Source organism: Nycticebus coucang, chromosome 3, assembly GCF_027406575.1.
Source record: "Nycticebus coucang isolate mNycCou1 chromosome 3, mNycCou1.pri, whole genome shotgun sequence".
NCBI classification, from domain to species: Eukaryota; Metazoa; Chordata; class Mammalia; order Primates; family Lorisidae; genus Nycticebus; species Nycticebus coucang.
The window spans coordinates 66,634,175-66,646,706 of NC_069782.1; the positions used below are offsets into that span (position 1 = coordinate 66,634,175).

General features: G+C 47.4%; 1 protein-coding gene across 14 annotated transcripts in view; it reads right to left on the reverse strand.

Annotated features, from left to right (window-relative positions):
* The window catches only part of CACNA1A (calcium voltage-gated channel subunit alpha1 A), a 358,837-nt gene that overhangs the window by 57,895 nt on the left and 288,410 nt on the right, over positions 1-12,532 (reverse strand). For all 14 annotated transcript variants that reach the window (XM_053584930.1, XM_053584936.1, XM_053584931.1 and 11 more), the window contains 3 exons: positions 10,838-10,967; positions 6,464-6,523; positions 5,644-5,750 (listed from right to left, as the gene is read on the reverse strand). In XM_053584930.1, coding sequence (XP_053440905.1) covers positions 5,644-5,750; positions 6,464-6,523; positions 10,838-10,967 — 297 coding nt within the window. The remainder of the gene's footprint in view (positions 1-5,643; positions 5,751-6,463; positions 6,524-10,837; positions 10,968-12,532) is intronic.

Genomic DNA, 12,532 nt, shown 5'->3' on the forward strand with positions numbered 1-12,532 from the left:
AGTGGATGGAGCAGGACACACTCACACAGAGATAACTGGGAGAGGTGTGGGAGGGGCAAAAACTTTCGGGAGAGCTTCAACACATCCCTTGGGGGAACCGCAGGCATAGTTTTCCTACGAGATGGTCCACAATCACAACATGAGGGTAGAATCCTTGCCTTGACCCACAAAGACCAAAACAGCAAGATTCTTTTCAACAAGAAAGGGAACAATCTTATGCTCCTTTCCCCTCCTCCCTTCCCCTGGGTCTCCATGCCCTGGTCTTAAGGAGCATAGTTGGCTGGGCTGCCAAGTCTCCTGCTGACTGTGAGCCTCCACGTTCAGGGTGGGAGACAGCAGCTCCCCTCACTCTGATGGTTGAACCCAACTATAGTGATCTTGCTAGACACACTTCCCACCACAGTCCTCTGAGCCTCAGTTTCCTTACCTTAAAATAGGATAATAACAGAACCACCACCCCTGCTGTTTTTGCAAAGATTAAATAAAAGAAGGCTGTTGTTTTTATTATTATCAAATTAAGTTTCTCTAATTTATGTAAAAAACTGAGGCACAGAAAGGCTAAAGAACTTCCATGTGTAGAGAGAAACCAGACAGACTTGGGGGACCTTCTTCTAAACCAATAAGGTTAATGACACTTGTTGGGGTTCTCAGCCTTATCTATAAGGAATTGGGCACACAGGACAGACAAAACAAGTTAAAAGATCAGAAAAGAAAAAAGCAAAGGACCTGGGGTTCAGCACTCAGACTGAGACCCTCAGAGCATCCCCTGTGTCTTCTGATGATGTTGTCACATCGTGTTATAACAATGAAAGATGTTAAACAGTCTTCACAGGGTAAGAGAGCTCAGGCAAAAGAGGCCACAAACTTGCAGCTGGGGGAAGGATTCTGAAACTTTTCTTGGGAAAAAAGTAGCAGCTTAAGGGCTCCTTCTCTGTTTTTCTGGTAGTTTGGCTCTCAAGTATGCAGGAGTGGCTTGATCAAGGTGCCTGCCAGCTGTACTGGGCCTGTAGCCCTACCCTGGGGAGAGTGTGATAGGGGGTGGGGTCTCCTCGCCCATCCTTTTGGCTATCATATAAAGGTTCTCACTATAAGGCCCATGGCCATCAGCTCTTCCAAAAACCCATGAGAGTCCCAGACATTTGCAAGGATCCCATTGGCAAAATCCCACATCTCCCAATTCCTGTGAGATCTATGAGCCTGCTGGAGTTGACAGGATGGCTTGAACTTTCTGTCTTGACCCTTTCCTTGCATAGTAATTAAAAAATATATACAAAACATTCAAAGCAGGGGTTTTCGAGGCTACAGGGTAGCCTGTACTGACTGACTTTATGAGGACAGTTTTTAAAGCTCCACTCCACAAATAGGCTGCTGAATTCCTGGGAGTTGTAGGCTAATTTTGAATGCCCTTGTATAATATGATATTTAAAAAGAAAACTCCAAAGTCTAAACCCCAAATCAACTCCCCATGGCCGACTCTTTTCTAACACAGGATCATTCTGATATTTGATCTCTGGTAGAAAAATATTCTGGGTTTTTATTTTTGCAGATTAGATTTGCTTAGAGATGAGGTTCACTGTAACTCCAAAGAACAGAGTATATCGTAAATGATGGCTCATCACAGCAGAAACTCAATGGCTGACAGGTTTTGTTCCTGGGTCCTTTGAAGATTACCCTGTTCCTAAGTTGTGGGGATCAACTTGGGGAACGGAGGTGGGCAGGCCAGCAGCATAGCCACACTCTCGGTGTTAAAGTGAGTCCAGCTCTGACAGAGGTCTGGGAGTAAGGTGCCACTGGTAAGCTGAAAGGGACTGGTACCACTTATGCTGTGTCACACCCAGGGATGGCCAGCGGGAGGACCTACGGAGGGCAAAATCCATCACCAAGGGTACAGCTGGCAAAGGGCACTGTGTGTGGACAGGTGGATGTGACTGACAGTCATAGCTACTCCTCCCCTGGCCCTGGTCCTCTGAGCCCTGGGAGATTCTGAAACTGTGGGGCAGACCTTGTCCAAATCGGCTTGAGAAAAGATGGAGGGGTGCCTGCCTGAGATTGTTCTCCTTTGCCTTGGGCTCTGCCAGCATCTGAAGACACCTCCCACCCCCAAGTCAAATACAGTGCAGAGCAGGTCCCCTGATGCCACACACTGATGGCAGAAAGTTGGCCTTCTTCATGACCCTAGCTCAGGTGGTGTTCACATCACCTAGGGCCAGTGAGGGTGGGGATGGTGGAGGGGGAAAGAGAGAGGACTTAGAGAGAGAGAGAGGGAAGAGAGGAAAAAGGAGTGAGAGAAAGAGGAGAAAATAAGAGAGAGGGAAGGGGGGAGAGACAGAGAGGGGTGGTGAAACATGTAGGTTATTACCACAGGAAACAGATTCACTCCAGGCTGAGGGTGGTAAAATGTTTTGGCTTTTCAGAATTAAAAAGAATTTTTATTTCTTTTCTTTTTTTGAGACAGAGTCTCCCTATGTCGCCCAGGGTGTTCCCAAACTCCTGGGCTCAAGCTATCCTCCTCCCTCAGCCTCCTAAGTAGTAGAACTTCTACTAGTTTGAACCACCGTACCCTGGAATTTAAATTTTCTCAGTACCTAGAATGGTGCCTATCCAACATCTTAAAGGATTGGCATAAATAGGCAACAGAGGGAGAGAAAGGCATATTTCCTTACATTCTCACATAAATTGTGTACTATCCAAATATCTTTTTTAAAAAAAATTAAAAGACTAGTGCCAACTTGATAGGAAATAAATTTTATCTTAGTTTTGTTTTACATTTCCCTGAGTTCCAATGGGGTTGATTCTCCCCTAACCCCATTTTTATTAGATGTCAGCATCCTATGAAATTTCTGTGGCTATCCTTTGCCCATTTATTTGTTGAGGTGCAGTGCTGCTTATTGATTTGTAACTGCTTGTTATATGTTAAGAACATGGACTCTTTGTCTTCTTTTTGGCACCCTCCCCTCATTTGCCATGCATTTAATTTATTTATTTGTTCATTCATTCATTTATACAATGGATGCCTTGGATAGAGTGCAGGGATGCCATCATAGCTCAATGCAACCTCACACTCCTGGGCTCAGGTGATTCTCCTGCCTTAGCCCTCTAAGTAGCTGGAATTATAGGCACACCACCACACCTGGATAGATTTTTCTATGTTTTTTTTTTTTGCAGTTTTTGGCCAGGGCTGGGTCTGAACCTGCCACCTCTGGCATATGGGGCTGGCGCCCTACTCCTTTGAGCCACAGGCACCACCCAGATTTTTCTATTTTTAATAGAGATGAAATCTTGTCAGGCTGGTGTTCAACTCCTGACCTCAAGTGATCCTCCTGCCTTGGCCTCCCAAAGTGCTAGGGTTACAGGCATGAGTCACCATGCTTGGTCTGCAGTTAAACCTTACGATTATTATTTTTTAAATGTATTTTATTTTATTTTAATTTTATCTTTTGAGACAGAGTCTCACTATGTCGCCCTCAGTAGAGTGCTATGGAGTCACAGCTCACAGCAACCTCAAATTCTTGGGCTTAAGCAATTCTCTTGCCTCAGCCTCCCAAGTAGCTGGGACTACAGGCTCCCATCACAACACCTGGCTATATTTTGGCTGTACTTGTACCTGTTTGGCAGGCCCAGGTCAGGTTTGAACCCACCAGCCTTGGTGTATGTGGTTGGCACCCTAACCACTGAGCTTTGGGCTCCAAGCCTGATTATTTTGTATTTATCATTTTATTAAAATTATTCATGTTCTATACTAGCCATATAAAATATAATATTCTAAATAGTTGATTCATTGGTTTTTCTTTCTTTTCCTCCCTCCCTGCCTTTTTTTTATTTTTACAATTTGTTTCATCACTCTAATTGCCAAGTAAATACTCAAATACTTTAAGGAGAGGGAAGGAAGTGGGGAAAGAGAGAAGGAGAAAGAGAAGAAAAGGAGGAAGGGTACATTTCAAGAAGAGAGAAGACAGAAAGAGGAGGAGACAGTGAGAGATAAAGAAATATAATCCACCCCCCAACCTTTCTTGACACATCTCTTCCAGCTCTGAGGCAAACAGAAACTCTGGAGATTTCCTGTTCTTCTAACACAACTTGACCTCATTGTGTTCCCAGAGAAGAATCTGAGCATGGCCTACTTTAGCCCTTCTGTCGAAAGTGGGCCACTATTCTGGCCTTCCTGACAAACTGGGCTCTCATTATTTGGTCAGGGAGATTATTCAAGATTTGCTGAGAAGATTTGGATTTGCTGAGAAGAGCGTCTTGAATTGAAGGCACCTGATTTCTTACTATGGGTCAGAACCCCTTCAAAACCTTCCTTTCAGGGAATGATCCACCATGATAGGCACATCCAGGGTCCCCAAGATTTGTTTCTGAAGTAGGCACTTATTAGGTATTTTTAATTTGATCCAAATGTCTGCAACTTGAGGAATATACTGCTAAGTTGGCTAGGTGTATCAGGGATCTAAGGGCTAATGGCTACTCAGCCTTGGGTGCCATTTTGAAATGCACCTAGAACTTGGGGCCATCTTGGAATGGCCATTTAGAGATAGGAAGCCATCTTGAAATGGCTTCCTAGAACTTGGGGCCATTAGTATGGCTGCCCAGAGCTCAGAGGCCATCTTGGAATGGCCATCCAGAACTAGGAAGCCATCTTGAAATGATCTCCCAGAACACAGAGGCCATTTTGGAATGGCCTCCCAGAACTTGGGGACCACCTTGGAATGGCTGCCCAAAACTAAAATACTATCTTAGAATGGTTACTAAGCCCTAGGGTACCATCTTGAAATGGATGCCCAGAACTCAGAGGCCATGATGGAATGACTACTTAGAACTAGGGCGCCATCTTGGAATGGCCAGTGAGAACATTGCAGGTAGAGTGCACAGCCCTTGGAATGGTTACTTGGGAGCCATCTTGGAATGGCCGCTCAGAACTCAGAAGCCATCTTGGAATGACCTCCCAGAACTTGGAGCCATCTTGGAATGGCTGCACAGAACTGAAATACCATCTTGGAATGGTTACTAAGCCCTAGGGTACCATCTTGAAATGGATGCCCAGCATTCAAATGCCATTTGGGAATGGCTGCCCAGCCCTTGGGCACCATCTTGGAATAGTCTGCCTACCACTAGGGCACCATCTTGGAGCTGCATAATGATGCCTTTCAGAGGGCAGAGTGTCCTGGGACTGCCAGGAGAAGTGAAAGACATATAAAGGGAGTCACCAAGTCTATAACTATGGGACCTTCAGGCACAGGGTGGGGTGAAAATTCTCATGCACATTCACTTTCCGATTGTCTTTTTAGGGGCTCCCCAAAGAGACAGCAGGTTGGGTAGCACCTGTAGAGCAGAAGGGGGATGAAATGTCCTGGTGAGTCTAAGTCTACAGAAAGTAGCACAGCAAGAGGTTGGTGACATGGCTGAGGCCTGTTGCTGTGTGAGGAGGTAGAAGGTGGGGGTCCCTTCTTCCTGTTCCTCCATGGTGGATGTCATGCAAGAAGCCAACCACAGCTCTTCCTGGTGGCATGCTGGTGCCTCCCACCATCCCCAGAATCCACATTCCCTATTTCAACACTCCAAGAACATATCCCCTGATCCAATGGGTGGCCCCAGGCTGGGGGTAGGGAGTACAGAGGCAAGCAGATGCCTCATGAGGATACTTACGTGAAAGCAAAGGCCACTAAGGCCCCACTGACCACTATGAAGTCAAGAATGTTCCAGAGGTCACGGAAGTAGGCACCCTGATGCAGGACGAGCCCCAGGTCAATCATCTATAAGGGGACAAAGAGGGTACTTAGACCCTTTACCTCTGCCCTGGGGTGTGGTACTCACCCTTATAGCCTCTGGGAGAGAAGCAGCATGAGAGGAAGTAGGGGAGGGGTGGGGAGAGCCCCAGCGACCACCTCATCCTACAGGGATGGTCAGTGGCCAGAGGATTCAGGGGAGGAGTAGGGAGAGGCGGCTCCTCCCCACCTAATAGAAGGCAGCTCTGACTTGCTGGTTCTTAGGTCCAAACCTTGGAGTTTTCCTTGACAACTCTGTCTCAAGTCCATCAGCAAACGTTGTTGGCTCTGCCTTCCAAACCTCCCAAGAATCTGTCCACTTCTCACCTCTTCCATTGTCACCTGTTATTGCCTGGTTCTGCCCCTATCCTTGCCCACTGGGACCAGGGCAAACACTTGTCCTCCCCACATCTGCTCAAGGGTACCTATGGACACCGGAGTTAGGTCTTTCCTCTGCTTAGAACACCCCACAGCTCCTGCCTTACTCAAAGTAAAAGATAAAGTCCTCCCTACACAATCTGCCCCCATCACATGCCTGCTGTCATCTTCCTGCTCTGCCCTCATTACTTCCAGCCACACAGCCTCCTTACTGCTCCTCCAACACACCGGGCATTTCTAATCGTCAGTGTGAGCCACCAGAACCAGGGCTGCATTCTCAAGGGTTCAGAACACCCTGGAGCTCCAGCTCTCTCTGCACTCACCTTGATCACCATCTCAAAGGTAAAGACGCCTGTAAAAACGTAGTCAAAATATCGCAGCACCTGCAGGGGATAAAAGGAAGGGAGCAGTGTATCACTGGCTTGTTCCAGCATAACCCCAGTAAGACTAACAGTAGTCCACTGGGGTGTGCTACCTGTCAGCAAAGTCACCAAAGAGAAGGTCTCCACTCAGAGGAGAAAACACTGCTGCTACATTCGGTTGGGCAGGGTGTGCGCTACACAAGGGCCCCTTCTATCTTATCTCATAAACCAGATTTGTATATTGTGAAGGAAATTTTCCAGCAGATGTCAGCAAATCCTAACCAACTCATTCTACGTGGACAGTTCATTTACCAACAGGAAGGACCTTTCAAAATATGTCCCAAGTTCTACGTGCACTAAAGGTGGCCTCAGACAAGTCGGGTATGACTATATCCCTCTGTGTCTTGGGTCTGATCCCCCAGTGCCTTGCCCTACTGAGCTTCCTAGGCAAGAAATAGTTTCCACGTGGTTTCTCCCACCTAAACACCAGGGCTAAGCTTGTGCTGCTGCCTTTCTTCCTGTCCCATAGCCATGCTCTGGGCCAGGGTCCATAGATTCTCTCCCTCCCTCCCTACTGCCTCACTCGGGGCCAGGCCCATGTTTCTGCTTGAATGAGCAATGTCTTTTGGCCTGGCCCCTCTCCAGGACACATGGGAGCAGGCCTGTGGTGTCACCCAGGCACAATGACTGGCTGGAAGTAAGTAGGCTGAAGCAACAAGGGCTGATAATAACTGATTCCGACAATCAGAGGGTGCCTGCAACCACCTGAGTCAGGCATGTCCCTTCTCGGCTCATAACCCTCTGTGGCTCTCACCTAATTTGGTGTAAAAGCCACAATCTTCCCTGCATCCCTTAAGGTCCTGCACAATCTGACTGGTCACTACCATGCCCTCACCTCCTCCCACTCACCCCCTTGCTCACTTCCTCTCTCTGGATGTTCTTACCTCAGGGCCTTTGCACAAACTGTGCCCTCCACCTGCAATGCTCTCCCCCAGATTCCATCTGATGTACCCCCTCCTACTCTGTGACTTGGCTCCAGTATTGTGTTCCTAGTGAGGCCTTCTCTGGCCACCTGTTTCAAATTTCACCTCCTGGTGCTTGAGATCCTCTTCACCCCTAGGCGCTTATCACTCCTGATAAAGTGTTTGTTAGAGTTACTACTAATCTCATTGCCCATCTCCCCTATGCTAATGTCAGCTCCACAAGGAGAGGGATGTTTGTCTGTCACTATGGCAACTGCAGCTTATAATACAGGGTGAGGCATATAGTAAGTGCTGAAAACATGTTTGTCACATGTATGCACGGGTGCAGCATGGCCAAAAGCCTGGTGCTTTGTGGGCTCTGGGAGGGCAGGGACCACCTCATACCCTCTTAGTCCTCCACGGTTAGCTCAGCACCTGGTACGTAGTAGTTGCTTATTAAATACTTACTAAAGGACTGAATCGGAGGAAGGATGGAAAAAGGGAAGGAATGGAATTTGGGGAAGGGCAGGCCAGGGGATGGGGAGTCAGGTGAATCAAATTCTAGACAGCTTGATAAATCCTGCAAGTGGAAATCAAAAGACCAATAAACTAGGTCCAATCATCTCTGATATCTAGATCTCTTTTGATCTTTTTACAAATGGCATTTCCTGTTGCTTAAGTCCAATCTGAAAAGGTCCTTGTCCCATTCATCACAGGCAAATGTAAAGCAAAGCCCCGGTGGAATCTGCCTCCACTCCCAGCGGATCAGCCAAGTGAAAGAGCCAATAGCACCAAGTATTGACAAGGATGTGGAGCCTAGTCCCCCAGTGCTATCAGTACAACTGTCACTGTATTTATTGGCATTCTGATAGACATTCTGGTTGTATTGACTGAGGCTGACTACTTGCGAATTCGGTTATTTTTGTTTTTTTTTTTTGAGACAGAGTCTCACTCTTTTACCTTGGGTAGAGTGCTGTGGTGTCGTCATAGCTCACAGCAACCTCAAACTCATGGGCTCAAGTGATCCTCTTGCCTTAGTTTTTTCTATTTTTTTAGTAGAGGGGTCTCAGTCTTGCTCAGGCTGGTCTCCAACTCCTGAGCTCAGGTAATCTGCCAGCCTCGGCCTCCCAGAGGGCTAGGATTACAAGCGTGAACCACCGAGCCTGGCCAAATTCTATGATCTGGAAACTCAATTTCTCGTTTTATACCCTAGAGAAATTCTTGTCCAGGGATACCAGGAAACATGTTGGGAGGTGGGGCACAGGGACAGTTTTCAAACCTGGGAACAATCCAAATGTCCATCAACAGGAAGATGGATAAATGAACCATGCCATGTAGTGAATATTAAACAGCATGATAAAGAACGTCCACTGATAGCTGCAACAACACGTGCTTATTTTAGGGCAGATAAAACACTGGGTGGCAAAAGCAAGGCATAGAAGTATCCCATTTATTCAGTGTTACAAAGGAACAAAAATAAGTTGTATGTTTATGAATGAGGCCAAGTGTGGTGGCTCATGCCTGCCTATAATCCCAGCACTTTGGGAGGTTGAGGCAGGAGGATCACTTGAGGCCAGGAGTTTGAGGCTACAGTGAGCCGTGATTGTGCCATTGCACTCTGGCCTGGGCAACAGAGTGAGGCCCAGTCTCAAAAACAAACAACAAAAAAAATCATGTGCGTGCGGGAAAATGAAAAAGCTGAGAAACACACATTCCAGAAGTTGGGGCCCTGGTTGCCTCTAAGTCAGGGTTTGTCTGCTTAGTGCTACTGACATTTGGGGCTGGATCACTCTCTGTGGGGGGTGCCGTCTTGGGCAAGGCAGGGCGTTGAGCAGCATCTCTGGTCTCCACACACTGGATGCCAGGAGCACCTGCCTTCTCTTGCCGTGATAACCAAAAATGTCTCCAGACATTGTCCCAGGTTGAGAATCTCAGTTCTAGAAAGAAGGCAGGCAGTGGAGGGGTGGTGGAGGAACTGGGGAGCCCATGCCATCAGGGGCACTTTCTGTCCTGGATGGTGGATACATGGTGTGAGCAGTAAGAGGCCACAGTATCCTTACAAAGATAAATTAGGGAGGGGTCCCAGGGAGCTGACACTTTGCAAACGCTCCATGGCAGCTGGTCTGAGGCCTGCTCTGATTCCCTTCAACCCTGGGAGCTGCAAGGTCACTTGGGCCACCCATGCCTATGTCCTTCCTGTCAGAGACAAGGCTTCTTTTTCCTCCTGTAGTTGCCGGGGGTGTGGGTGGGTTCCTGATGCTTCTTGGGACACGGCCTCCCCAAGGCCTCTGGGGGAAATTCCCTCAGGTTGCAGGGAATAAGTGGGGCAGCTGTGAGGTCCGCACTGGTATGAATTTTGTTCTAATTATTTCCTTCCATCTCCCTCATCAGTCCCGAGGGAGCCTGAGAAGGAAGTGAAAGCGCATGGTAAGCTGCAGGCGGGCTTGATGGATATGGTTAGTGTCGCCAGAGTCTTAACCTACTTAGCTGGGGTGACGGAGCCTCTGACCAGCAGAAACTGCACCTCTGGTTACGGGCTGGCAGGGAGCAATGGCAGGAGGGAGCTGGGGAAATAGGCATCACCAGTCCAGCCTCTGCTAGGCCCCGGGGTCAGGTCTCTGCCTGCTGGCTCACAGATGGACGGATGAGGTGCGCCCTTGACTGCTGGTGCTTTGATTTCCCTGTATGAACCATGATCATGCACTCATTCCTGCTTGGCAGGAGTAATGGGGGTGATACTCACATAGCCCTGGCACACAGTAGGTGCTCAATTAATGCAGACAGTGGGAGCTGTGTGTGGGACACATTCTTGGAATTCTGCTGTGTGACCCTGGACAGGTCACATACTATCCACTCACATCCCGCCCTGAGCCTCAGTTTCCTCACTGGTCAAACAGGAATATCTGGGAGGGATTTTGTGAGGGTTAAGTGAGGTACTGCATGCCGAGTGCCTGGAACACAGCAGGGGCTCAATTAATACATTGACTGCCACACTAAAAAAAAAAAAAAATTACTTTCCTGGGAGCCACAGTGTTTTATTAGGTCCCTCCCATTCCATGCAAGGCATATGCAACATCCACATCCTGCCAGTCTCATGCCCCCCTTAGGGAGTCTGGCAATTTTTAGTCCCAGCTACTTTGGACCACCTCCTCTCTACCAGGCTCACATAGCCACGGCCTTGTCAAGGAATATCTTGTGCTCAAGAGAGTCCCTAAGGAATCAGTTTCCCCTCCCAACCAGCAGCTATAGGGGCTATGCCTAGGGGGTGCCCCCAATATCCCTTTGATCCTAGCAATGAGCCTTCTGGATGTAGGAAAAAGTGGTCCATGACAGAGGAGCCAGGCTATGAAGGGATGTGCTCAGTGAGACTCACATTATTCCGTGGTGCGTTGGGCTGCACAGGGTCCTCAGCGGCCAGGGCGATGCTGCTCATGGCAATGACCATGAGGATGCACATCTCAAAGTAGCGCAGGTTCAGGATGTAATGGCACAGGCGGCGAAGGCTGTTGGAGACAGGTGGGCATGCAGAGGTCCACTCAGACCACAGGCTCACAAACTTCCTCGCAAATTTCCTTATGTCACTTACCACTACCTGAGATCTCCAACTCCTAAGGCTCCATACCCAACAGACTATTAAACTATTCAGCTGGAGGCCCTCTCTGGGCCCTGGGATCCAAAGAAGACAGTGGGGGACAGTGGCTATGGAAGACATTCATATGTTCGATTTATCAAGGTTCCTATCATTCACAAATAGCCATCATGGAATATCTTGATCCCCAAGCCCTTGATTTGGTAGGCGAGTAAAAGGTTTTTCATGCATAAAATGTCCTAGTGTTAAACAAAATTAGGAATCTATGGGTTAAGCAGATTTCTTTCTTTCTTATTTTGTTTTATTTATTTATTTTTTTTTTTGAGACAGAGCTTCAAGCTGTTGCCCTGGGTAGTGCTATGGCATCACAGATGACAGCAACCTCCAACTCCTGGGCTTAAACAATTCTCTTGCCTCAGACTCCCAAGTAGCTGGAATCACAGGCATCCACCACAACGCCCGGCTATTTTTTGGTTGCAGTTGTCATTGTTGTTTGGCAGCCTAGGCTGGATTTGAACCCGCCAGCTCTGGTGCCTTAGCCACTTGAGTCACAGGCGCAGAGCCTCTCATTTTGTTTTTAAATTGGCTGTGCGACCTTGGGCAAGTTACTTATTTCCTCTGTGCCTCATTTGTAAAATGGCCATAATAATAGGATTGTGAGAACTGAAAGAAGTAATACATTCCTGGCACATGATAGGGGCTCCAGAAAGTTAGTTGCTGAAATTATAAGTTGCAAGCCTTGTCAGAGCCTTTAATGTGCCAAATGGGATACTACTTAACCTCTTAAGTGGAGCGAATAATAAATAGGTCATAAGGTCATATGAATGAGAGCAGAGTTGAGGGGTTAAGAACAGCTTGCTAGAGTCAGCTTGTCTGGGCTCAAATTCCAGCTCTTCCATTCACCTGCTGTGTGACCTTGGGCAGGTGACTTCACCTCTCTGGATCTCAGTTTCTTCATTTAGCAAATGAAGCATAGTACCAACCGTATATGACTATTACAATAAAATTAACAAAACATATTTAAAGCACTCAGAACAGTGCCTGTCCCTGAGTAAGTACCACATAAGTGTTTCTTTAGTAAAACAGGGAAATCAAGTAAGTAAAAAAGTATGTATGGTAAGTCTCCAAGAGGCAGATTATAGAAAGCAGTTTTCCCCTACTTGATTTGACATTTTTCTTTGTCAAGAAGCATTTAGAAGGATCAGGGTTTCAAGATATACCCTTTGGAAAAATGCAATCCTAAAACAATCTCTTGCATTCTTGTGATAAATTTCTCCACTATATAACCTATCCTTCTTAAAGATGCCAAGACAGAAGGTCATGGAACTCAGAGAACATCTGCCCAGAAATCCAAACCTTGGCAGAGCCGAAGTTCGGAATATAGTGCTCAAGGCCCAAGGCTGCCATGTACAGTTGTGCAGGTTGCATACTACATGAGGCACTTATTTCTAAGGGGCACATCACAGTGTAGCCTTGCTT